The following is a 23,976-nucleotide window of genomic DNA, read 5'->3' as shown; positions in this document are numbered from 1 at the left end:
AAATGATTTAATATTTATGCCTGATCTATCCACAAATAAATTTTGGCCATGTTTTTTTTTGCATAAATCAAAACAGGCGGATGGTATTAAGCGGGAATTTAAACTTTATCGCCATCTACATAAGGGCTGTTATTGATAGCGGCTCGATTTAAAATATTACAAGACGTAGTGCATCGCCTTAAGGCAAAATTATTAAATAAAATCAATAACAAGTTTCATTCTTAAGTTTTCTCAAAATAGTGACTAAAGATTAGTCTTGTCAGTTACGGGAAGAAAAAACACTTTCTGAGTATTTTAGTTTTTCATTTTCCCGCCTTTGCAATTTTCATATATTTCAAACAGCTGTCGATAAATCGTTCATTCGTAACGAACAAATCTACAGTTTACTGCAAGCCTTACTAAAGCAAACATTTCAGTCAATAGAAATACGTAGTTAGAAATACCATTAAGAGCTATGATATTATTTAATAATTTTTATAACTTAATTCCATTAGTTTATTTTTGATCTGACCGGTTTCAACCTGTTGCAGGGTCCGGTCGTAAACAAAATAGTGGAAATTAGTCATAAAGCTTTTTTTATACATTGGAATTTCACTACGAATTAAAAATCGAGTTCGAACCCAACCGTGTGTTTCCAGAGCTACACAAAACAGTTCATTAAAAGAACAAAAGACATTCAAAATAAGTTTGCACCTATTTTACGTAAGGACTTCAAAGTAGGTACTAAATATAAAATCCTTATAAATGTTCCGACCAATACAACTACATTATTCCAATACCAAAACCTCAATGGCCCAGTCACAGTTTAACTTTCTTGCTTCTACAATTTTCAATAATATAACATATCTACAATAAATAAAAACCAGTAAAAAAAATCTTGATTTTTGACTGAGGACTTAACCTTCCTCTCCAGGAACCAGGGAACAAAATTCCGATTGGGTAGGACCTACATTTATTTTGTATATTAACTGCTGTAATGTCATCCAATTTCAGAAAAATGTGTGTATGTCCGCGTGTGTAAGCGTTATTTCCAATAAAATTTGATAGACTTTGTTATGACCACGTTTAAATAAAATAGAATATAATCATATAAATTAGTCGTCTAAACGTGGTTAAAACCACAGTTTGAAAATGGCCTTTAAAGCCGAAACTCGAAAAGTAGACAATGTCATCGACAACGAGTCTATTTTTCGATCGGACGTTGGAAAGTGGGTTAATTTTCGCTTCCAAGATTTTTTTTGTTACCTGTTCGGTTCGGTTTAAGGTTTTTAAGTCATAAACTCATAAAATTGAAATTCCACCACAGATTCAATTTTTTATTTATTTTTTTTTTTTTTTTTTATTATCAATATAAAGTTTTTTTTCAGGTTTTTTTTCGATATCTGTCTCACTAGGATAAACCTGTGTCGAGACAGACGCATTTAATACATAAATTAATGTTTACATATTTTTTGATACATATAATATTTTATTACATTGTGAAAATGATAAAAAATAATAAATAATAATAATAAATGATAAATTGGTTAATCAGCATCTAGTTGGAGTACATAATTATGAGGGGATTTTTATAAAATTTTTGATCTTGGATCTGTCTTGGCTGATGATCCAAGACTTGATGTCTGTTTTATATTTTAAAAAAAAAACGTTCAGTCTAATGGCTAGTGGGAGAGCATTATATAGCTTTGTTGCAAAAGATCTAAAATATCTCTGACCAAAAGTTGTTTTAGCGAAAGGGATTTGTAAGAAATTATGTTGTTTGGTTCTAGTATCACGAGCAGTTTGGATATTGTCAAAAGTAGTTTTGTGTTTGAAGAAGTATGCTAGTATGTTTTTGGCATAAAGTTGCCTAATGTCCATAACACAGATTTTCCTAAAGATTTCATCCGAACTGCTTGTGATTGGTAGTTTGAGGATAATCTTTATTATAAGTTTCTGAGCTTTAGATATTGGATCAATGGCAGCAGCGTTTGCTCCTCCCCATGCTATGATACCATACTCTATTAAAGATTGACAAAGTGCATAGAAGATTGTTTTGAGCTGGCTTTAGAAAGTTATTTTGCTCTTCGAGGTATAAAACGATTTGAATGGAGGTATCATCAAACATACTAATGTCTGTTGAGTCTGACTAGTATTTTTTTCGAATTTAAGTAGCATTTTCAAAATTGGAACCGATTGGGTCAACAATTCAGGCAAGCGATAAGTACCTTCCTATATTATAATACTTTAAAAACGAAATAATTTCAATTTTCATTTATAATATTGGAACGAGAATTCAAACAAGCTATAAAGTATATTTTTTTTATTTATTGTTTTTGTGTTTAATTCGTAGAACTCCATTTTTCTAATTTAATTAAAATCAAATTTAATAATATAATTATTAAGTTCTGTAAAAGCATTTTTTTGGTTTTTGTTATTGTTACAGATGTTTCGGCTTTCAAGGCCATTTTCAAACTGTGGTTATAACCACGTTTAAATAAAAATAGAATATAATCATATAAATTAGTCGTCTAAACGTGGTTAAAACCACAGTTTGAAAATTGACTTGAAAGCCGAAACAGCTATAACAATAACAAAAACCAAAAAATACTATTAGTAAATTAGATTACAATTAAATTTAAAAAAAAGATAAAGTACATCCTTATAATATTATATTATTTTACTAAAAAAATATTTTAATTATATATTTTAAATCGACATTTTTTTGTTAAATTTCTTCAGTTTAATATTGACAGGTAAAGTCAGATTTCTTGATTTTTCAAGTATCTGCGCTTATTAGCTAACACGCAATTTATTATCAATCCTACAAGAACATTTAATAATCCCGTGATTTTTCAAGGGTCTGCGCTAGTATTATCTAAAGGCAAAAATATGTTTTATACATACATGTTATCTGTATGTAAATAATTTGAAATAAATATACAATGTTGGTTTTCGTGATGTATGCTCTTTGGAGCGTTGAGCCGGAGGCAGTTGGTCCGATAATATAAACGAGGCATTTTACGATTTTAATGTATTTTAAACGTTTATATAAAGTGGAAAATACTTTCTGTGAATATTTAAATCATTTTCTTTTTTATTTAACATTAAACTCACACGTGGCACATATGTATTTTTCTTACATATTGAAGGAAGCTCTAAATACATTCTACATGTTGTTTTTATTACATATTTGCTCGTGGTTGCTGGGTGGTTCACACGACGACCCCAAAATGCGCTTAGCTACGAGATCTAGCATACAGGATAATAAATAATTTGATGTTAATTGATGGGAAGCTTCTTACACTTTGTTTTGCCATTTTGTTGGGTGGCAGCGGCTCAGCACGTTGTGCAGGTTACGTGTGGACAGAACTAATGACCTAGTTAGAGTACCCCAGTTGGAATCGGAACTGTGCAAGATATGTCTATGTAGGTATAACTTGTGACCAAATTTGGAAAGCCAGATTCTTCCCAGCGTATTTTATTTTATTTTTATTTTTTCACTTCCTCACTTCCTTCACAATGGCATATTGTAACATTCCCCTATTCGTTTTCGATTTAGAAGGAAACTGATAAGACATTTCGAACTCTACGGGCACACGGACACGCCCACAACACATTTCCATCGATTTATTTATACAGTGCGAGGACTGGGAGTGGATTGTTTAAATAATGCCGTAAACGCCATTTTAAAACCATCGAGCCTATTTTGAATAATAGGTAGTTACACGGAGAAAATTTGGATATAAAATATTGCTAATTTATTAAATCATTCTTATTTCTATCAAAAACGGGCTGCAGGCCTTTAAAGAATGAATTGACAGGTTTCCTAACAAACTGTCGGCGAAACATGAATATGTTATTAGGACGTGTTCATAAAAATTCTCATACTGTAGCATTTCGTCATTATCAGAAAAAGCGCACCTGCTTGAACACGTGTTCCGATATATCTGATGTACTAATATTCTATTGGGAAATGGATTCCAATCACGTTTATAATAGGATTTTAATGATTCTGCCACACTTGTCTCCTTATAAGTACCATCAATGGCTAACGTTTGAAACGGTTAATGTTTGAAGAGCATAAAAACGACCATATCTAATTTTGAAATAAAATGAACGAGTTAACGTAGAATGATTGAGCATGACTGAAGGTATATTGTATTAGATTCCTCCATGTCTAGAACCTTCTCAGTTCTTTGAGCTAGCCACCACCTAAGAGCAGAAAGTGCTTGTAATGTATTCCGAGATTGAAGATATACACTTCGTCTCATGTTATATTCATGAACTCCCCTTTTTCCGGACACCTCCATAATGTTGGCCTCTTCTACTTTTGTACACTTATTATACAATACTTTTGTGTTAACAATACGATTTTTCTCTGATTTAAAACTGGCGTCATTTGCCTTGATAATATATAATGATGAAATGCGAAAATATCCAAATTTTCATGAACACGTGACATTTTTCATAAAAATCTCGTGACAATACATAGGTATTAAGTTTATCAGGAAACCTGTTAATTCATTCATTAAGGCCTGCAATCCAGTTTTAACCGGATTACCAATAATTTGAAGAGATTCTTAATAAATTGGCAATACTCATCATAAATATATATTTTGCTAGAGAAAATTTAGTTCTAATTAGAACTTCTAATCAAAGCGAAACAGCGTTTTACTTCTATTTTGATATAGATAAAATTCGTGTAATTCCCGTACTATTTGAATGATTTACAATTTCATTATTTTTTATTATTTAAAATCGAGTAACCTATGTATTTTTTACGATAAATGTACCAAAAATATTGTTACATGTTCATAGTGTATTTTAAAGTAAAATCTTAGCTTTTCCTCACCAGAGAGACTCTTGTGCATTTTTTAATTTTCTTTTTATTGTATAATATTAATTTATCGCAACCCATATATTAAATCACCCTTTTAAAGATATTTAGTCAAATGAAGTCAAGTTCATTGGTTCAGCAATCGGTCGAGAGGATCGTGGGGAGATATATGGCATTATTATTCTCTCAGGTTAAGTTTATGAACCACCCTTAACCGACCGCCTTCGCACCCCCTACCGAACCACCCCCCACATTTGTTGTTTTCCCGCCACTCCATCAAGAGATCGCTCCATCAATTCGCTTCTTCACTCTTCATCAGTAATTCGGGGGTATTTACCTGTACTGTAAGGGTAGGTATTAAATCAGATTCGTAATATGTACTTCTTATTGATGAGGGTTAATTGATAATGACCTCCTACGTCCTACACGGAGAAAACCGAAATAAAGTATTGTTAATTTATACAAAATCTGGACAAATTATTCGTATTCAGAATTTTATTTATAAGGCGATGCCATACGTGGTAATGCAAAATCATTTGTTTTTGGTTTGAAAATTTGGTCTCTAGGAACATTTCAGATGCTTTAATTAAATACTGCGGCGATGCACTACGTCGTGTAATATTTTATATTGAGCCGCTATCAATAACAACCCTTACGTAGATGGCGATAAGGTTTAAATTCCCGCTTAACACCATCCGCCTGTTTTGATTTATGCAGGAAAAAAACATGGCTTAAAACTGCCTTTTATTTTATTTTGTGGATGTTCAGGCATAAATATTTTTTTTTTTTCGATCATTTTATAGATAATTTGATTTGCCACATTATACAATAAAATCATAACCGAAAATGGGTTCGTAAGTAGGAGATTTTGAACTTTAAAGCAGTTTTCATAGGCCTTATACATTATTTTTTTATGGGCTTATAAAAAAACTTATCTAAAAAATACTCGATTATTTCAAAGGTCAAGATGTATTCTACTCACAGTATTTAATTAAAGCATCTGAAACATTTCTAGGCGACCAAATTTTCAAACAAAAAACACATGATTTTGCATTACTACGTATGGCATCGCCTTAATGATAATTTATTCGAATAGTCAATTTATTTATGATTTGACATTTTTGGCTAACTACGAAAGATTCAAGAGGTTCGAACCTAGGCTTTACTCGAATGTTTTTTTTAGAATTTTCGTTTCTCGGCGGCTCTCAATCATTAAAAAAACACTGAAGATATACTTACCGATTTGAAGAGAACTTTATGCAACCATTTCAGAAAAGGTTTATCGACCTCCACGCCCCAGAGGGTCGATTCAAATGAGGTTGTCTTCTACAACGAAATTTCACATTTTTTATAAACCTATCATATTAATTATAGCATGATGAGGACACGACTTTTTGAATTTTTAGAAAATACCCAACAGTACTGAATATACAAGCCGTCAAAATGTTGATATTGCGGCCGGCCGAAAAGTTTGTGACATCACGGGTAACGCGTTGCGATACTCCAGCACGGCCAATAGAATTATAAATTGTACTGAATCATGTCTCGTGACGTCACGAGACATGATTGCATACGTTTTACCAAGTTCACTTTTAAAGCTCATAGCTTCGTCATTTTTGGAGATATCTAAATATTATTTTGACTACTTTTATTAACTCATACAAAACAGGAGATAACCTCTTTATAATACTTAAAGTTCGACAAAATTTCACCCAAGGTAAGGGCAACTTCCCTTACGCCTGGCACACCAACACGCCCATAACACATTTTTTATATGTTTATCTCTTTGGTGGTTCTTTTTTTTTTTTTTTTTTTTTTATAGTGAATACCTCACAAAAGTCCCAACTGCTCCCGTCTGGAGCCAGTGAGACTATGGCATCCCCAATTGGGGGATGTTGTGAGGCTGAAGGTAAGTGGGGAAGGGAAAGAGGAAGGTGGGGAAGTACCTGGCTATTCAGATCTAGTCACTAAACACGGCTAAAGCCATTTGGAGCAACGTTTCAATTCTGAATGGTGGTCTTACACCAGGGCGATACTGGTAGTATCTTCCACTCTGGAACGTGCCGCAAATATACTATACATACTATATATTATTTTAATTAATTAATTGTGAAATAACACAAATTAATCAAATAAAATTTATTTGCGCACGCCGGGTTCGAACCCGCGACCTTCGGAATGGCAGTCCAATGCGTTACCACTGGACTATGCCGGCCGTCAGATCGTATTAAAAAATAAACGGATTCCAAAATTTTAAAATGATTTTTTATTTTAGACTTATTTTTTGCACTGAAAATTAATAACCATAAGAACGTAGCAGCTAAAATTCAGAAACATGTACGTGCAGCAAAACCGGGTGAATTCATTAAAAAAATCACGTTTTTAACTTTTCTTTTTTTTATGCTTTTTACTGTCCAACTAGGAAGGATTCCCGTTTTAACTTAAACAAATTATTGCAACTTGCATCTTTCAAATTAGTAATTCTACTTTCTTCTCATTATTATAACTGAAATATCGAGTGTTTAAGTGTGATCGATTTCTCCCCCATGGGTTGAGTGATGTTTTCACCCTTGAGTTTGATTTGAAATGAGTTTGTAAAAGTAATCAATGAGACGTTTACTTATTTTTTTTGTTACAGGCCTTTTTTAATACTCATTTTTCCTACTCGCACTTCCTGTAAATCCAATCTATAATTACGCTGCCGTGAAAGCCCAGCTCATTAAATTTACCTGTACATGGTTTGTTTACAGTAAAGCTCAAAATATTATAAATAAGCGTAAATTTTGGATTTTTTCGTTATCATATAAGCGATAATAATCTCCTGTATATTAAACACTCATGTTCTATTTGGTATCTTACTGTAGATTCCAATCGGTAATATGGCTAAAATAACCCTTTATGGGGAATGTGCTATGTGCTAATCAGGTACCTTTAAGGGCATAAAACATATCGATAACGCCAGTGAAGTTCTCATTAACTGGTATTGTTTTTGCTTTTACGCTAAATTATTACTGGCCATCGATCAACAAGTGCAAATTAGTTCACCCTCTCTCTACTTGGTAGCAACGTAGTATCGTAGCTTCGTAGACTCCCCGTAACCTCGAATAGTTTAGGAAACAACTACTTTGTTTGTTGACTTTAAGCAGTAAGGAAACTTCTAGAATATGCCTAAACAGAAAAAAAACATGTATATGGTGCACATATAATATGACTCGCAGGTTCATATGAAAACGAAATTTATTAGTGGCAAAATTTTCCAAGAACATTAATAAATTTTAACGTTATGTTTAATTTCCGTAAATAATAATAAATGATTTTCTGATTACTGTAGTTCCAAAATTTGCTGACGATTTGAAGAGAGATAATGAACAAATTTGGAAAATTTTGAGGGAAGCCTTTGACCATAGCTGGACTCCAGAAGGCTCGTGGAAAATAAGAAAAGTATCTATATTTGACTTAGCGTAACGAAGTCCTCTTTTAACTCGACCGTTTATCATTTCATCTGTCTACACATTTGTTTGTAACGTTCCGGTTCCGTTTCAATATGGTGACTGTTTGGATACTACATTTTTATCCCATCAGTATTTGCATGTGCGTCGTCACTAAAAGCTGTCAAATTGGAATAATCAATATTATGGTACCTACCGGTCTGACGAAAGTTTGAAAAAAGAATTATCATTGACAATTATCATGAACTAATTGCATAATTCCTTATTTGAAATAAAATAAATATTTATGGAATTTAAATACGTAGGTATTAAAGTACCTACTTACAAATCTTATGATTTCGAAGGAAATTTTGGTTTTGATTTATTAAATAAGAGAATATTTTTTGTACGCGACGACTACTGTTCACACAACTACTAATTTTAAATTCATACTAGTTTTGGCACACATACTTTTAAATTGCGTTGTTAAAACACTAAAATCAAGTTATTTTTAGATAGAGTAATAGTACTGAAATCAAGATTTTCATGTTAATAATACTATGAAAGTTTATATTCGAGTATAAGTTTACCTAAGAGATGATCGGGAGAATCTTTGCAATAGGTTTAATACGCAGAGAGGTTAAAGACGGTGGCTGATTTGAAATTGTAATTTTAACAGCTTTTCCAATCTCTTAGCCTCCTTTTAGTATGTGGACTCGAGCTTTATGCTGAGTTCGTGGAGGCCACTGAATATCTTCTGTGGTATAGGCCATGATATGCGTTTATATTTACCAGACCACTGGGTTCAATTTCAAAGCTAATTTTCTAACGTTTTCCCCATCTGCAAAATATGTTAGCGTATATACCGTGACAAGACAATACATTTTAAAATCATAGAAAATAGAAACAAGGGGAGATATGGCATGGAATCGTGCCGACTGTCGTTGAACTTCGACTAAACTAAACGGAGTATCAATGGGGCGCGGTGGGCCGGTGCGTAGAAGCGTTTTTTAATATTATGGTTGAACTGTGTAGCGATGCGCTTTGTGCGCGTGGTTTCATAATAATAATGGTTTATGGCCCATCTCCTTTGTTTCTATTATCCATGATAATGTCTGATGTCAAATGGTTTTGGAGCCAACTTTTTAAGCCATGCCTGCTAACTTCGTGGTGATGACATTATACACAAGAAAATTGCTAGATGGAACTTTAATAATAGGCTATTTTCAGAGATTTTTTTTATTCTCGAAAAAAATTACGATCGTGAAGGTATTTTTTTGCTGACGAATAAATATTCTTCAACTATTTAAAATGTTCCATTTTCGATTTGCCCCAAAAAAGTTTTTATTCGTGAATTCATCGGACTTGACATCACGCCGGGTAACGTTGGTGATAGCCGTCTTACCAGCCAGTAGCGGTTTCTATGCCATAATTACGTTGTAGCCAGTTGGAACCATTTCGGAATATGCGGTTTTTAAATCAAAGATTATGATGATACATAGATAAATATAAAAATTACACATTTTTAGTACAATTATCAGAATCAGAAAAATAAATTTTTAATATTATTCACATTTTTAACGGTATTCATAGTTTGTGAAAATATCCCATTACAGTAGAACCTCCTCATTAAGAAGATTTGGCAGCTTCGAAAAGGACAGATAAAAGGGTTTTTATTGAAGAGGTGTTATTTTGATATTCAATCGTAAAAGATCAATGGTTTCGTTGCTTGTGTGGCACGTAGCGCCGTCTTGTTGAAAGTAAACGCTGTCCAGATCAATACCATCCAATTCCGGCCATAAAAAATCATTAATCATCTCTCGATAGCGCAATCCATTCACCTTAACTGTTGTTCCAGCCTCATTTTCGAAAAAGTAAGGTCCAATGACTCCGCCGGACCATAAACCGCACCAAACAGTCACACGTTGAGGATAGAGACGCTTTTCAACAATAACTCTTGGGTTTTCCGAGCCCCATATGCGACAATTTTGCGTGTTGAAGAAGCCACCGAGGTGGAAATGGGCCTCATCACTCAAGACGATTTGCATTTGATTCACTCAAGTGAATTTTAATAATTTCAATGCGTTGTTGAAGCGTGTATGGTTCCATTTTTATTAATGGCGTAGTTTCTACTTGTCAAATGTTAAATAATGACAGCTTCAAAAGTAACACCTACCGAAATAGCGGGCTATTCAAAATAACACCTCTTATTGGAAAACCCTGTAGTTCTAAAAAAAAAAAAAAACCATGCATATTTTCTCAAAAAAATAAAGAAGTTATATTTCAACCAAAAGTATTCATAACAGATAGGTAGATATTTTCCCTCCGATTGGTTATATGGATTTTTCGTTATCCGGAACCATGTAAATTCCCAATTAGTCCGGTAATGGAGGTTAGGGGGTTCTGTTACATGTATTCAAAAATTAAATTAATGAGCTTAATTAGAGACGCAAATGCCCCTCAGATGCTGACCCAACTGAACTCATTTAATAAATTCACATTTCCTTATATTTCAAATTATGAAACAAACACCATGGACTTTTTCTTATTTTTTTTAGCTGGAAATTTCATACAAAATTTGTGCGAATTTCATGACGTAGAATTCACCATGCAAGAGAAGCGGTTCTTCAGAAAAAAACATATCGTCAAGATAAAGGATAAAAAAAATGTATATTTCATATAATTTTATCATATTTCTTTTAACTTCCAAACCAATTAGGGTGGCGTATACCTGGTGAATCTGCTGAACGTGTATGGACCAGGGCTAGCCATCCTGTTCGTGGTATTCGTGGAGGCGGCCGGCGTCTGCTGGTTCTACGGCGTGGACCAATTTTCGTCCGACGTGGAGCAGATGATCGGCCACCGGCCCGGCATCTTCTGGCGGGTCTGCTGGAACTACATCAGCCCTGTCTTCTTACTGGTAACGTATTGACTTATTGTTTGATACTATGTGTGTGGTTATGTTACCGGCGTGTGCTGGTTCTACAGCGTGGACCCATTTTCGTCCAACATCATTATTTCTGTCTGTAGCATATAAAACATGCTACAGACGTCCCTAGTTGCATGGGATAGCGGCTTTCAGTAGGACGAATACGATATTTCTATCTTTTTTTTAATTGCCCGACCGCCAGAACCGTCCGTTTATGAAATCTAAATTCCCACCGTTGGTTATTTGGCCTTAGAATGCCAGTCATTTACCAAAATCAAAGCGATTTAACAAATCGAACGATTTGATTAATGTAATAATGTACAGCAATCTCGAATAACGCCATTCACATTGCTAAAAGTTGCTGAAAATCGTCATAAAAATAGCTAATAATTTTCAGCTATGTGTACAAAAACATCGATAACTTCAGATCAGTTTTAGCACATTTAAAAGTAACTGGCCTCAATTATTGTCAACACTGTGTTATTGAATCTTGTGATGTACGCTAACAAACATGAATTTTTGATGTCTAGAAATAGAAAAAGTACAAAGGAGTTTTATGCGTTATATATGCATGAAAAAATATACGCACATTCATTCCTATACCCATTCTTGTTCTTAACAGGAATGCTCGATGTCAACACCTTAGGAGCACGCCTTTAAGGCAAATATTTTTTATGTAATCATTGGAACTATGCTTAATCCACTTATATTAAAAGAGGTTAACTTATATGTCCCTAACAAGTATTCTCGTGTAAGATCCCATGCACTTTTTCATACTCCGAAAGCGAGGACTTCTGCCTATCAGAACGCGCCAATCAACTGCATTGACCATCGATTCTTCACTGACCATCGACGTTTTTAACGTGACTTACAGACAGTTCAGCAACCTTTTGACGCATGTCACAAAATAGTAAAAATTGCCCCATGTCTTTTTATACTTACATTTACCTCAGTTTTGTTATCTTCTCCGTAATATGTTGACGCATAACCGTTTTGTGGAGAACATGAATAAATAAATAAATACTTGGTTTTTAATTTATGTTTTTATTTCCAGTGTATATTCATCTTCTCGCTCCTCTCTTACGAGGACATGCTGGGCAGTGAATACAAGTACCCAGATTGGAGCATATCCGTGGGTTGGGTTTTGACCGCATCTTCCATCATGTGTATTCCACTCTACATCGTCTACAAGTTCATCATTACACCCGGGAAATTCGTACACGTAAGTTACAACTTTACTAAATACTCCCTTTTTTACTTATTCTGGATGTCTCTAATTCTCGATGGATAAATTAAAAAGTTATGCGGAATTACACATGAAGAGAATTACATCTCGGAATTACTACGTCAAAAAAGCTAACCTAACGTAGTTTTTGCACGAAGCCATGCTAGTACTAACTTAGTTAATTATTTTCATATTTTCGTATGGGATTGCAGGCCCTTAACGAATGAGTTGATAGGTTTCTTGATACTTAGGAACTCGTTGAATTAATTCGTTATAGCCTGCAAAACTAATATTTCGTCCAGCTTTTGACTGATACCTTGGAACTCGTTTAATTTATTCGTTATAGCCTGCAAAACGAATAGTTTGACCAGCTTTTGATTGATAATTTCTTAGGAACTCGTTGAATTAATTCGTAATAGCCTGCAAAACTAATATTTCGTCCAGCTTTTGACTGATACCTTGGAACTCGTTTAATTTATTCGTTATAGCCTGCAAAACGAATAGTTTGACCAGCTTTTGATTGATAATTTCTTAGGAACTCGTTGAATTAATTCGTAATAGCCTGCAAAACTAATATTTCGTCCAGCTTTTGACTGATACCTTGGAACTCGTTTAATTTATTCGTTATAGCCTGCAAAACGAATAGTTTGACCAGCTTTTGATTGATAATTTCTTAGGAACTCGTTGAATTAATTCGTAATAGCCTGCAAAACTAATATTTCGTCCAGCTTTTGACTGATACCTTGGAACTCGTTTAATTTATTCGTTATAGCCTGCAAAACGAATAGTTTGACCAGCTTTTGATTGATAATTTCTTAGGAACTCGTTGAATTAATTCGTAATAGCCTGCAAAACTAATATTTCGTCCAGCTTTTGACTGATACCTTGGAACTCGTTTAATTTATTCGTTATAGCCTGCAAAACGAATAGTTTGACCAGCTTTTGATTGATAATTTCTTAGGAACTCGTTGAATTAATTCGTTATAGCCTGCAAAACTAATATTTCGTCCAGCTTTTGACTGATACCTTGGAACTCGTTTAATTTATTCGTTATAGCCTGCAAAACGAATAGTTTGACCAGCTTTTGATTGATAATTTCTTAGGAACTCGTTGAATTAATTCGTAATAGCCTGCAAAACTAATATTTCGTCCAGCTTTTGACTGATACCTTGGAACTCGTTTAATTTATTCGTTATAGCCTGCAAAACGAATAGTTTGACCAGCTTTTGATTGATAATTTCTTAGGAACTCGTTGAATTAATTCGTTATAGCCTGCAAAACTAATATTTCGTCCAGCTTTTGACTGATACCTTGGAACTCGTTTAATTTATTCGTTATAGCCTGCAAAACGAATAGTTTGACCAGCTTTTGATTGATAATTTCTTAGGAACTCGTTGAATTAATTCGTAATAGCCTGCAAAACTAATATTTCGTCCAGCTTTTGACTGATACCTTGGAACTCGTTTAATTTATTCGTTATAGCCTGCAAAACGAATAGTTTGACCAGCTTTTGATTGATAATTTCTTAGGAACTCGTTGAATTAATTCGTAATAGCCTGCAAAACTAATATTTCGTCCAGCTTTTGACTGATACCTTGGAACTCGTTTAATTTATTCGTTATAGCCTGCAAAACGAATAGTTTGACCAGCTTTTGATTGATAATTTCTTAGGAACTCGTTGAATTAATTCGTTATAGCCTGCAAAACTAATATTTCGTCCAGCTTTTGACTGATACCTTGGAACTCGTTTAATTTATTCGTTATAGCCTGCAAAACGAATAGTTTGACCAGCTTTTGATTGATAATTTCTTAGGAACTCGTTGAATTTATTCGTTATAGCCTGCAAAACTAATATTTCGTCCAGATTTTGACTGATACTTTGGAACTCGTTTAATTTATTCGTTATAGCCTGCAAAACGAATAGTTTGACCAGCTTTTGATTAATAATTTCTTAGGAACTCGTTGAATTTATTCGTTATAGCCTGCAAAACTAATAGTTCGACCAGCTTTTGACTGATACTTAGGAACCCGTTTAATTTATTCGTTATAGCCTGCAAAACGAATAGTTTGACCAGCTTTTGATTAATAATTTCTTAGGAACTCGTTGAATTTATTCGTTATAGCCTGCAAAACTAATAGTTCGACCAGCTTTTGACTGATACTTAGGAACCCGTTTAATTTATTCGTTATAGCCTGCAAAACGAATAGTTTGACCAGCTTTTGACTGATAATTTCTTAGGAACTCGTTTAATTTATTCGTTATAGCTTGCAAAACGAATAGTTTGATCAGATTTCGAATACATTTAATAGCAGTAAGTTTTCTCGGTGCATGTTCATAAAAGTCCTAATATTTTTGCATTTCGTCATTATATGTTCCGATAAGTTATGAATGTACTAAAATTTTATCAGGAAATTAATTAGCAATACTCATTTTTCTCCGTGTAAGTGTAATTCTCTCCTCGTGTAATTTCGTCGAAGTGCAATTCCTTCCGTGTGTAATTCTGGCAGTGTAATGTTGCTACGTGAAAGTCACGCCTGTGCGATTTCATTCTGACACGGTAGGAGACATACGAGTAGTTTGTGGCTATAATACTTCCAAAGCGGGGATGATCTTTTTTAATCGTACTCGATTACTCGGCTACTACCCATAAGAGCGTTTTTCCCGAGCGAACATATTATCACAGTGCACTTTCGTATCTTGTATTTTATATCAATTGGAATTGTCAACGACGCGATGACTCTACTATTTGTGTTCATCCATCGAAGGCTTTTAGGACTTGTTTCACCTTCAATGAATTACATTTACATAATGGCAGGGCATTTATCAGCCGGGTCAACGAGTCGATAGTAAATCTTCACGAAACACTGCACTTCGACAGGCCGGGGTACCTTATTAATGGCTTCGAGTATTGCAAAGCTCCAAGCACCGGTGAAAAGTGCAACTCACTATATTCGTAACTGCATATTTGTCAACCTGACGTCAGGGTGCTAATGATCCGTGGAAACTCAGATTTACGACTATGGACTCAATTTTTGAGATGATTAATTGGTTAAAGGAATAAGCTGCTGGTCGTAAAGAAAATGAGATTTTTGCACCTTGAAAGCAATTGAAGTCAAACTTTTAATTGGGTTGTACATAATATATTGTATATATATATATATTTATATATATTGTCGCGGGTTCAATTCTATGCGATCTATTTACAGGCAACAATACGACGATACGATAAATTTGTATAAGCTTTTATTTATGAGAATTTTAACTTTTTCAGGTTATTCACATGCCTGTTTCTCTTTTTAAAATTAAGGTTTAGGTTAGGTTATGTTTTTAGGAACAATTTTTATTCTTATTATATTTTTAATCAACATTTTTATTACACATGGAGAGAAATCGATTTTCGCCTACACGATAAATTAACAGACTTACAGCATCAATTTAATATTGTTTTATCGATTTTCCTTGATGATATAAAGACTTTTCGATGTAATACAAAAATATTCGGATTTTCATGAACACGTGTTCCGACATCATGTTTATCAGAAAACCTGTTAAATCATTCGTAAAGCCTTCAATCCCCTTTTTAACCGGAATTACCCGTACTTTGAAGAGATTCTTAATAAATTAGCACTAGTAATTTTTCTTAGTGAATTAACTCTACAAGGAGGCCCCGAGGAAAATATATTACCTCCGGGACTATGTCATCTTTGAGGATGCTATGTGAAGGAATTTATAAGGAAAGGAAGGAGAGGAAGTTCTGGAAATGAATAATGTCTGAAGGGTGGGTAGGAATCTGGTCCAGAAGTTACGGTCGTATGAATTCATCCCTCTCACTGCCGTGCGAGTCGAGATAGTCCGGCTGAAGGGGTAAAATGGTCTCCCTCAACCAGTTAGTAAAGTGACACATCCGCCGCCAGACTTGGACAAACCTCACACCCACGAACCCGGGCACCCCAAAGGTAGCAAGCCTCCTGGGGTACTGACCTATGACAGAGGCGTTGGTTATCCAATTAATGGTTCCCAGGGCGGCGGTAATAATCTGGCCTAATAATCGGCATAATCTAAGTACTTACCACAAAGCTGGATATATTAATCGAATTACCTACCAATTTCATTTCACTTAATGTAGGAACAATATTTATTATGAGTTGTTCACCAATAAGCCACAGCTTAACCATTTCGTCGCCGGGTCACTCATTATTTATTAAGCCAAGTTGATTATGTTTCAACCTTCCGATTGAAAATATGAGTATTTAGAAAATTAATATCCGTGGAGTAGATTAGTGGAGCTTACTTCCGCCATATAACGCGTCGTCTTATATAATATGTAGATACATTTAAAGACGCTTTATGTTTATGGTGTATAATAAATTGTGACCGTATAAAGTGTAGGTACCTACTTAAAATTTAAAAAAAGGAGTTGATAATAAAAAAAATATATAAAATAAAATACGGCATGACGAAGTATTGTATCTCGAACCTCTGTTTGCCGGGAAATGTCCGTCAATGTCAACGTTTCAGCGAATAATCTACACACCATAAATAAACCACTCATTAGATCGATATCTTCAGACTTTTTGTATGAAACAAATTGGTCCTAAAAAGCATAGATATGCCAATATATATACAGTACAATTCTCATTCGGAGCCTACTTATTATACTATACACCAATGAAAAACTCTGAAAGTCTATGGAATAAAGTTAGGCAATCATATCACTTAAGGCGATGCACTACGTCGTGTAATATTTTATATTGAGCCGCTATCAATAACAAGCCTTATACGTAGATGGCGATAAGGTTTAAATTCCCGCTTAACACCATCCGCCTGTTTTGATTTATGCAGGAAAAAAACATGGCCAAAAACTGCCTTTTATTTTATTTTGCAGATGTTCAGGCATAAATATTAAATTTTTTTTCGATCATTTTTATAGATAATTTAATTTTCCACATTATAAAATAAAATCATAACAGAAAATGGGTTCGTAAGTAGGAGATTTTGAACTTTAAAGCAGTTTTCATAGGCCTTATACATTATTTTTTTCTGAGCTTATAAAAAGACTTATCTAAAAAATACTCGATTTTTTCAAAGGCAAAGATGTATTCTACTCGCAGTATTTAATTAAAGCATCTGAAACAATTCTAGGCGACCAAATTTTCAAACCAAAAACACATGATTTTGCATTACTACGTATGGCATCGCCTTAACAATATTTCGGTTCCAATTTTCTAACGGAGTTATACCCCCCTGCTACACACACAGTCCTAATCATACTGCAATTCAATAGCATAAAACAACATCACAAAACAAACAAAAAACATCAATCAAAATTTTTCCAAGTTTTCCGCGCATTTTCAAATCTGATATTAGGTCAGTACTTACTTAGATTCCGGAGTATACGATTACATTCGTTCTACTACTATTGCAGTTCTCAGGGTTCACTTGTTGCATCCATCGAATAGTCCCTGAAGCACGAACAATGGCAGACACTCGATACCAACTCCTCGTTCTGCTCATTCAGACGTCAATCTGTAGACTGTAGACTGTAGACTAGAGAAACGAGTGTGGACTTTGGGAACGGTGTCAACATCAAATACAGTAAAAGCTTTTAAGACTAGAGTCTCGGTTAGAGGAGATTCCTGGGATGCATGCGGACTCAACTTACACTACTTTGAATAGTCTTGAATTTTAAATTAATACTTCGTTGTGAATTTAAGATCGATAATTTTCGTACCTACGCGTTTACGTTTACGGGAGATCTTAATGTCAGCGCTTCGTTAAATCGAAACGAAACTTGTATACAAGATAATTTAATTCTACGATAATTTCACTTTTTATATATATTATTTTAAGTAGGTACTAATCGCAGACTTTCACATTCATACCGCGAGATTTTAGAGGTGATGATTCAGTAATCTAAAAAAACATATTTAATAATGACAAATAATATACCTACATTACAGCGTTATGACTAATATTATTAAAGAAAGTCACTATTGTGATGGTAGGTAGTGGCGTGTCTCTGTGGCCTCTTTCGCTGATTGTTATGGCCAACTGAATAAATAAGTTTGGTGTCGCGAAGCTGCGACTCCACTATATATTTTAGAGGTGGTGTGATATGCCACACGCCCAAAGGACCAGTCCCAAACTACTCCGAATGATAGGTATGGGACGATATATGCATCCGACAAACCCGATGGACAGTGCAATAATCAAAGGTATAAATCTGGGCTTCTGGAGCACAAGATAAGCCCAGATTGGAATGCAGGAAAGATGGACTCACCCGTTGATGACTATCACACGTCTCCAGGAGTATTAGTTGATTTCACTTCACAAATTATATGTATATTCGCCCTGTCTGATATTAATTATCACTCCGAACTCTGATAAGCAACTGACTCCACTTGTCAGATTTTACATGTGTCGCAACAATATTTTTACTATGGTGACATTTTTGGGATGGGTAAAAGGGTAGGTAGGACATTTGCAGGATTTTGTATTGATATTACACTTGTCCATAAGCCTGTGGATGCATACCTAACAATCCCCTATATATTGCGCGAACAAAGTTCATGAATTCAAATTTCAAATACATTGAAAAAAACACGTTTTGTTAGAAATTTGTGGTCCATTTAATTTTTTTTCTTCTTATCCCTTTCACACCCGCATTATTGTTTCCACACATATAAAATATGTAATGCTTGATAATACCTCAGAAAATTATTTGGCATTTAATTTTTTTTTTTTTAGAAAATTTTCCATGTTAATTTGGATTAACATTGGGCGTCAGAGGGTATTTTTTAAATAGTAACGTAAAATAAACATAACACAAAAGTAATACAAATAACTGTTTCATGTCAAAAATGCACATTGACAATGTAGTGATAATCTCTAAGGTACAAACAAATGACATTTTAACTGAAATTCATTCATAAATAAAGAAATAATCTAGGATAATAAATCTTTAAAAATTCGCCATACTAGTCGAAAACATGTCCGTCACTACCAGTGTTAATTTGAATGAACATTGAAATTCATTTACAATATTCTTAGAAATGACTGTGATCAGTGAATTGAACTGATGTTATTATTATATAACACATCTTAATGCGTTAAAATATTTGAAATTCGAGTATAAAATATTGATATCTCGCCTTAAATTAAGTAATCAATGACGGCAGAAATTCGATGAAACTCACAATCAGCAGATGTCAAAATATTTATCGTTGTTGTGGCGGGAATAAGAATTTCAACCGAGCGGAAAAAATAGACGCCACAGAAAAGACTACAAACTATTAGAAAACGAAAACATGGCTTTTCTAAATCGCTACAGTTACGGTAAAAAAATTCACAAAGTTCATGATAATTTGAATTAACACTGGGGCTGAAAGGGTTAAGTTCGTTTTTTGAGGGTAGGTACAGCTTGTCAGCCTTTATGTTGTGATAGTATTCATGCAAACAAATCTTTGCCTTTATATCAACAATTACCCGCAGATTTATCGCACTACGAACGTGAGACACGATGTATAGATTTAAAAGTATAGTGAGGTGCTTTTTTTAATTTAATTTTAGGGTGCCTATAAACAGGACAAAATTTCCGTGAACCGAAAGAAGCTGTCGCATCTAAATGATACAGCAGCTGGCATGGAGCATTCATGATTTTATTGTTACGCATTTTAAAGCTTCCAAACATACTATTAGTCCCAGTGAGGATGATTATAATGTAAAAAAATATGCTGCACATTTTGTTAGAAGCACTAAATAGGTTTTCCAATAAGAGGTGTTATTTTGAATATCCCGCTATTTCGGTAGATGTTACTTTTGAAGCTGTCATTTTTTGACATTTGATAAGTAGAAACTACGCAATTAATAAAAATGGAACGATACACGCTTCAACAACATTGAAATTATTAAAATTCACTATTATTAATTATTAGAATTCCATCGAAAAATCAAGCATCATCTGGGGCTCGAAAAACCCAAGAGTTATTGTTGAAAAGCCTCTCTATCCTCAACGTGTGACTGTTTGGTGCGGTTTATGGTCCGGCGGAGTCATTGGACCTTACTTTTTCGAAAATGAGGCTGGAGCAACAGTTACGGTGAATGGATTGCGCTATCGAGAGATGATTAATGATTTTTTATGGCCGGAATTGGATGGTATTGATCTGGACAACGTTTACTTTCAACAAAACGGCGCTACGTGCCACACAAGCAACGAAACCATTGATCTTTTACGGGAAAAGTTTCTTTGAATATCAAAATAACACCTCTTATTGGAAAACCCTGTATAATATTGGTATCCAAAGATATTAGAAGAACGAGATGTGCTATGAGCAGTTCATACTGTGTGGAATTGTTTTGCCCAGTGTCGCCGGTTTTGTTCACCAATACTACTGCACACCTTCGCTTACGCTAAGGTATCCGCACTAATACATAGAACAGATTTCTGTGCGTACACGTCCCGATAGTATTCAAAGTACCCTAATTAGGTAGTACTCCGTGTACGGTCCGGCGGCCAACATAGCATATCTCGTTCTTCTAATATCTTTGTTGGTATCATAGCCAGGCTTTTAGAAATGTTTGTCTTACATCTCACTAACCAAAATTATATTTTTCAGCGCGTCAAAACTATTATGAAACCAGAGAAGATAACGAGGCCAACAACCTACTGCAGCGGCACAGATGTGTGACCCGCGCGCCCCACTGAGGAGTGGCTCGTGTGAGGCGCCATCACTCCAAACAAACTAGGAGCGCCAACATAGCCCATGAAACACCAGTTCGGCCTATGCAACGCCAACATAGCCCATGAAACACCAGTTCGGTCTATGCAACGCCAACATAGCCCATGAAACACCAGTTCGGCCTATGCAACGCCAACATAGCCCATGAAACACCAGTTCGGCCTATGCAACGCCAACATAGCCCATGGAACGCCAAATTGCTTTTGGATGCGTTGAAAACCTTTTGGAGAGCGAATGATTATCTTTGATTGCCGAAGAATTACTATTGGAAGCGTGAAACGTTAAAAAAAATAGGTTAAAAGTCAATCCGAAATGTTTCTAAACATTTTTGAAAAAGCTTACTGTAAAACTTTAAAATATTGTTGGCGAGAACAGACGCTGGTGTTTGGCTATTTTCGAAATACCAAAATCGCACTATCATTTCAAGGATAGTTTTGATTTAGAATTTTGATTTTCAGAATGGTTAGTAAAATTATCTGTGCTCTTTCGAAATAAAAGTATATTTTTTCGAAAGTCGGGAATGTCTTTCTATCATAAAAAAGAAGCTTTTGAATCTAAAAGAGCTAACAATTTATTTTTATTAGAACTCTTTCTATTTTATCATTATTTCTACATTTCATAAACAGATTCAATCAACCAAATAGAAGTAGGTATGTATACGAATGCGCTACCGTATATATTAGATTTACAAATGATATTTTTTGTTAACCCTTAATTAATTTAATTATACTCCTATTCATTTAAAAATAAATTATGGGCGTGAAAGCACGTCATATTACATAGATATTAATGATAATTTTCGAGTGTTTTATGAATTTACTCGAAATAAAATCTAGTGACATGATTATGTTAATGTAGGTAGTATAAAAAATGTTAACTTAACCAAATATATGTCTAATAAGTAGGTTATAAACATGCTTATAGATATGCTTATAAAATTATGTTTGTATCTATCAATCATCGATAGAAATTCCGTAAATGCTGGGTCGACTATAAAAATAACATTATTCAACAACACATTAATATTTAGATGTTATAAAAAACAAAAACGTAAAAAATATATGTTGAATGTGGCTTCGATTTTTATTTGCAATACAATTTACTTGATAGGCTAATTTATTAGTTTTGTGAAGTTTTTGATGCTGAAAAACAATGTGGCTTCAAATTGTATTTGCAGTGCCATTACCTTTTAGGTTAATTTATTGATTTTTTAAGTTTTGTATTGAAATACTATCTGGTTTATAACTTTATTTGAAATGTCATTTACTTGATATGCTAATTTATTGGTTTGTGAAGTTTTATGTTGAATAAAATGTGGCTTCAATTTTGATTTGTATCACCATTACTTTGTAAGCAATTAATCAATTGGTTTTTGAAGTTTTTACATTGAAAAATCTGTCTTGCGAAGATTTATATTGAAAAGGTATGTGGCTTAAAATTGTATCTGGAGTGTCAATGCTTGATAGGCTAAGTTATTGCAATGTGGCTTCAACTTTTATTTGCAATGCCATTACTTGATAAGCTAATTTATTGTTGTGTGATGTTTTATATTGAAAAGTTATGTGGCTTCAATTCTTATTTGCAGCACAATTAGTGGATAGGCTAGTTAGTTATCGGTTTTGTGAGGTTTTGATATTGAAAAACTAATGTAAAGTATTTTAATATTATTGTACGTTAGATTCAAATGTAAGTTTTTAGAATAAAATGATGTGTACATATTTTCGAGGCAATGCAATGTTACTTCTGTGATTTACGGGCAATGGATCACCGTTGTGAATTGACTTAATTTTAATTGTTTTGCATATTATATTAATTTCTATCGTGATAATGCAGCCATATTATCACGATAGAAAACAATATACAACGTAATCAAAAGCTGCATGTATAAATAAATTAATAATAAAAGTTACTAAAAAAAAAAACAATAATCCGATAATATTTTTTATGTTGTAAAAGAAAAAAAAGAAGCTTGTAGAAAAATGTATCTGTATTTTCTTTAAAAAATGTATTCATATTCTTATAATATACTATGTTATCTCTTATAATCGTTTTAGGCCAACATGAAAAAAACATAGAAAATATTAATTATTTAGGTAGGCAAGAAAATTGCAAAATATTAAACCAATGATATGAAATGATATAATTCTTGTAGAGACTAGAAAGTGTTTTGCGTTTTGTGGCTACAAACTATAAAAAGCTTTAAATAAATAAAAAAAATATTGATGAATCATGTCTGAACTTTTGAAGGACATCGGAATAAGTATTGTAGTGCCAATTTGTACAAGTCTTACATTAAATTAATATTAGTCAGGGGTAGTAAACAAATGTTGCAGAAAAAAATATTTTAAATGCTTTTAAAAAATATGTTTATGTATGTGAAGGAGATTTTTCATGATTTAAAAAAATATATTTTTTGAAAAAATTCATGGATTCGTAGTATTCTTGTGTATAATTTGTTTCATTTTTACAGCTTTTTTAGGTGTCAAGCTACTAATAGAAATAAACCTTAAAAATATGTAAGCTAAGTTGAAAAATGTTAATTCAATGTCATTTAAAGTGTTTTTAGAATATAGATAATAATAAGAATTGTCAGTGTTAAATGTTAGACCAAATAAAATAAAAACTAAATCATATACCTACACATATGAATATTTACACAACAATAGTGAATATAAATAATTTATTGTATTTTTTACTGCAAAGGAAATGCAACAGCCATGGCATTTCTTTTGTAATTTTAATTATTTTGTCTTTTATCGCATGTTCCGTGAGCAAAAACAGAATGGCTTATTCCAGCCATGTAAGGCATTCTGGAATTGTAAAACTTATGCGTAAA

General features: G+C 33.6%; 1 protein-coding gene across 1 annotated transcript in view; it reads left to right on the top strand.

Moving 5' to 3' along the window:
* SerT (Serotonin transporter) overlaps window positions 1-23,746 on the top strand; it is a 61,081-nt gene extending 37,335 nt beyond the window's left edge. The window contains exons 8-10 of the mRNA XM_089636094.1: window positions 10,967-11,167; window positions 12,231-12,398; window positions 21,018-23,746. Coding sequence (XP_089492220.1) covers window positions 10,967-11,167; window positions 12,231-12,398; window positions 21,018-21,089 — 441 coding nt within the window. The 3' untranslated portion in view covers window positions 21,090-23,746. The remainder of the gene's footprint in view (window positions 1-10,966; window positions 11,168-12,230; window positions 12,399-21,017) is intronic.
* Window positions 23,747-23,976: the final 230 nt, after the last annotated feature.

The sequence above is a fragment of the Hesperophylax consimilis genome, chromosome 10 (assembly GCF_061612785.1).
Source record: "Hesperophylax consimilis isolate HC1 chromosome 10, BYU_Hcon_1.0, whole genome shotgun sequence".
NCBI lineage: Eukaryota > Metazoa > Arthropoda > Insecta > Trichoptera > Limnephilidae > Hesperophylax > Hesperophylax consimilis.
The sequence above is the reverse complement of the archived record's forward strand: the minus strand, read 5'-3'. Positions and strand labels throughout refer to the sequence as shown.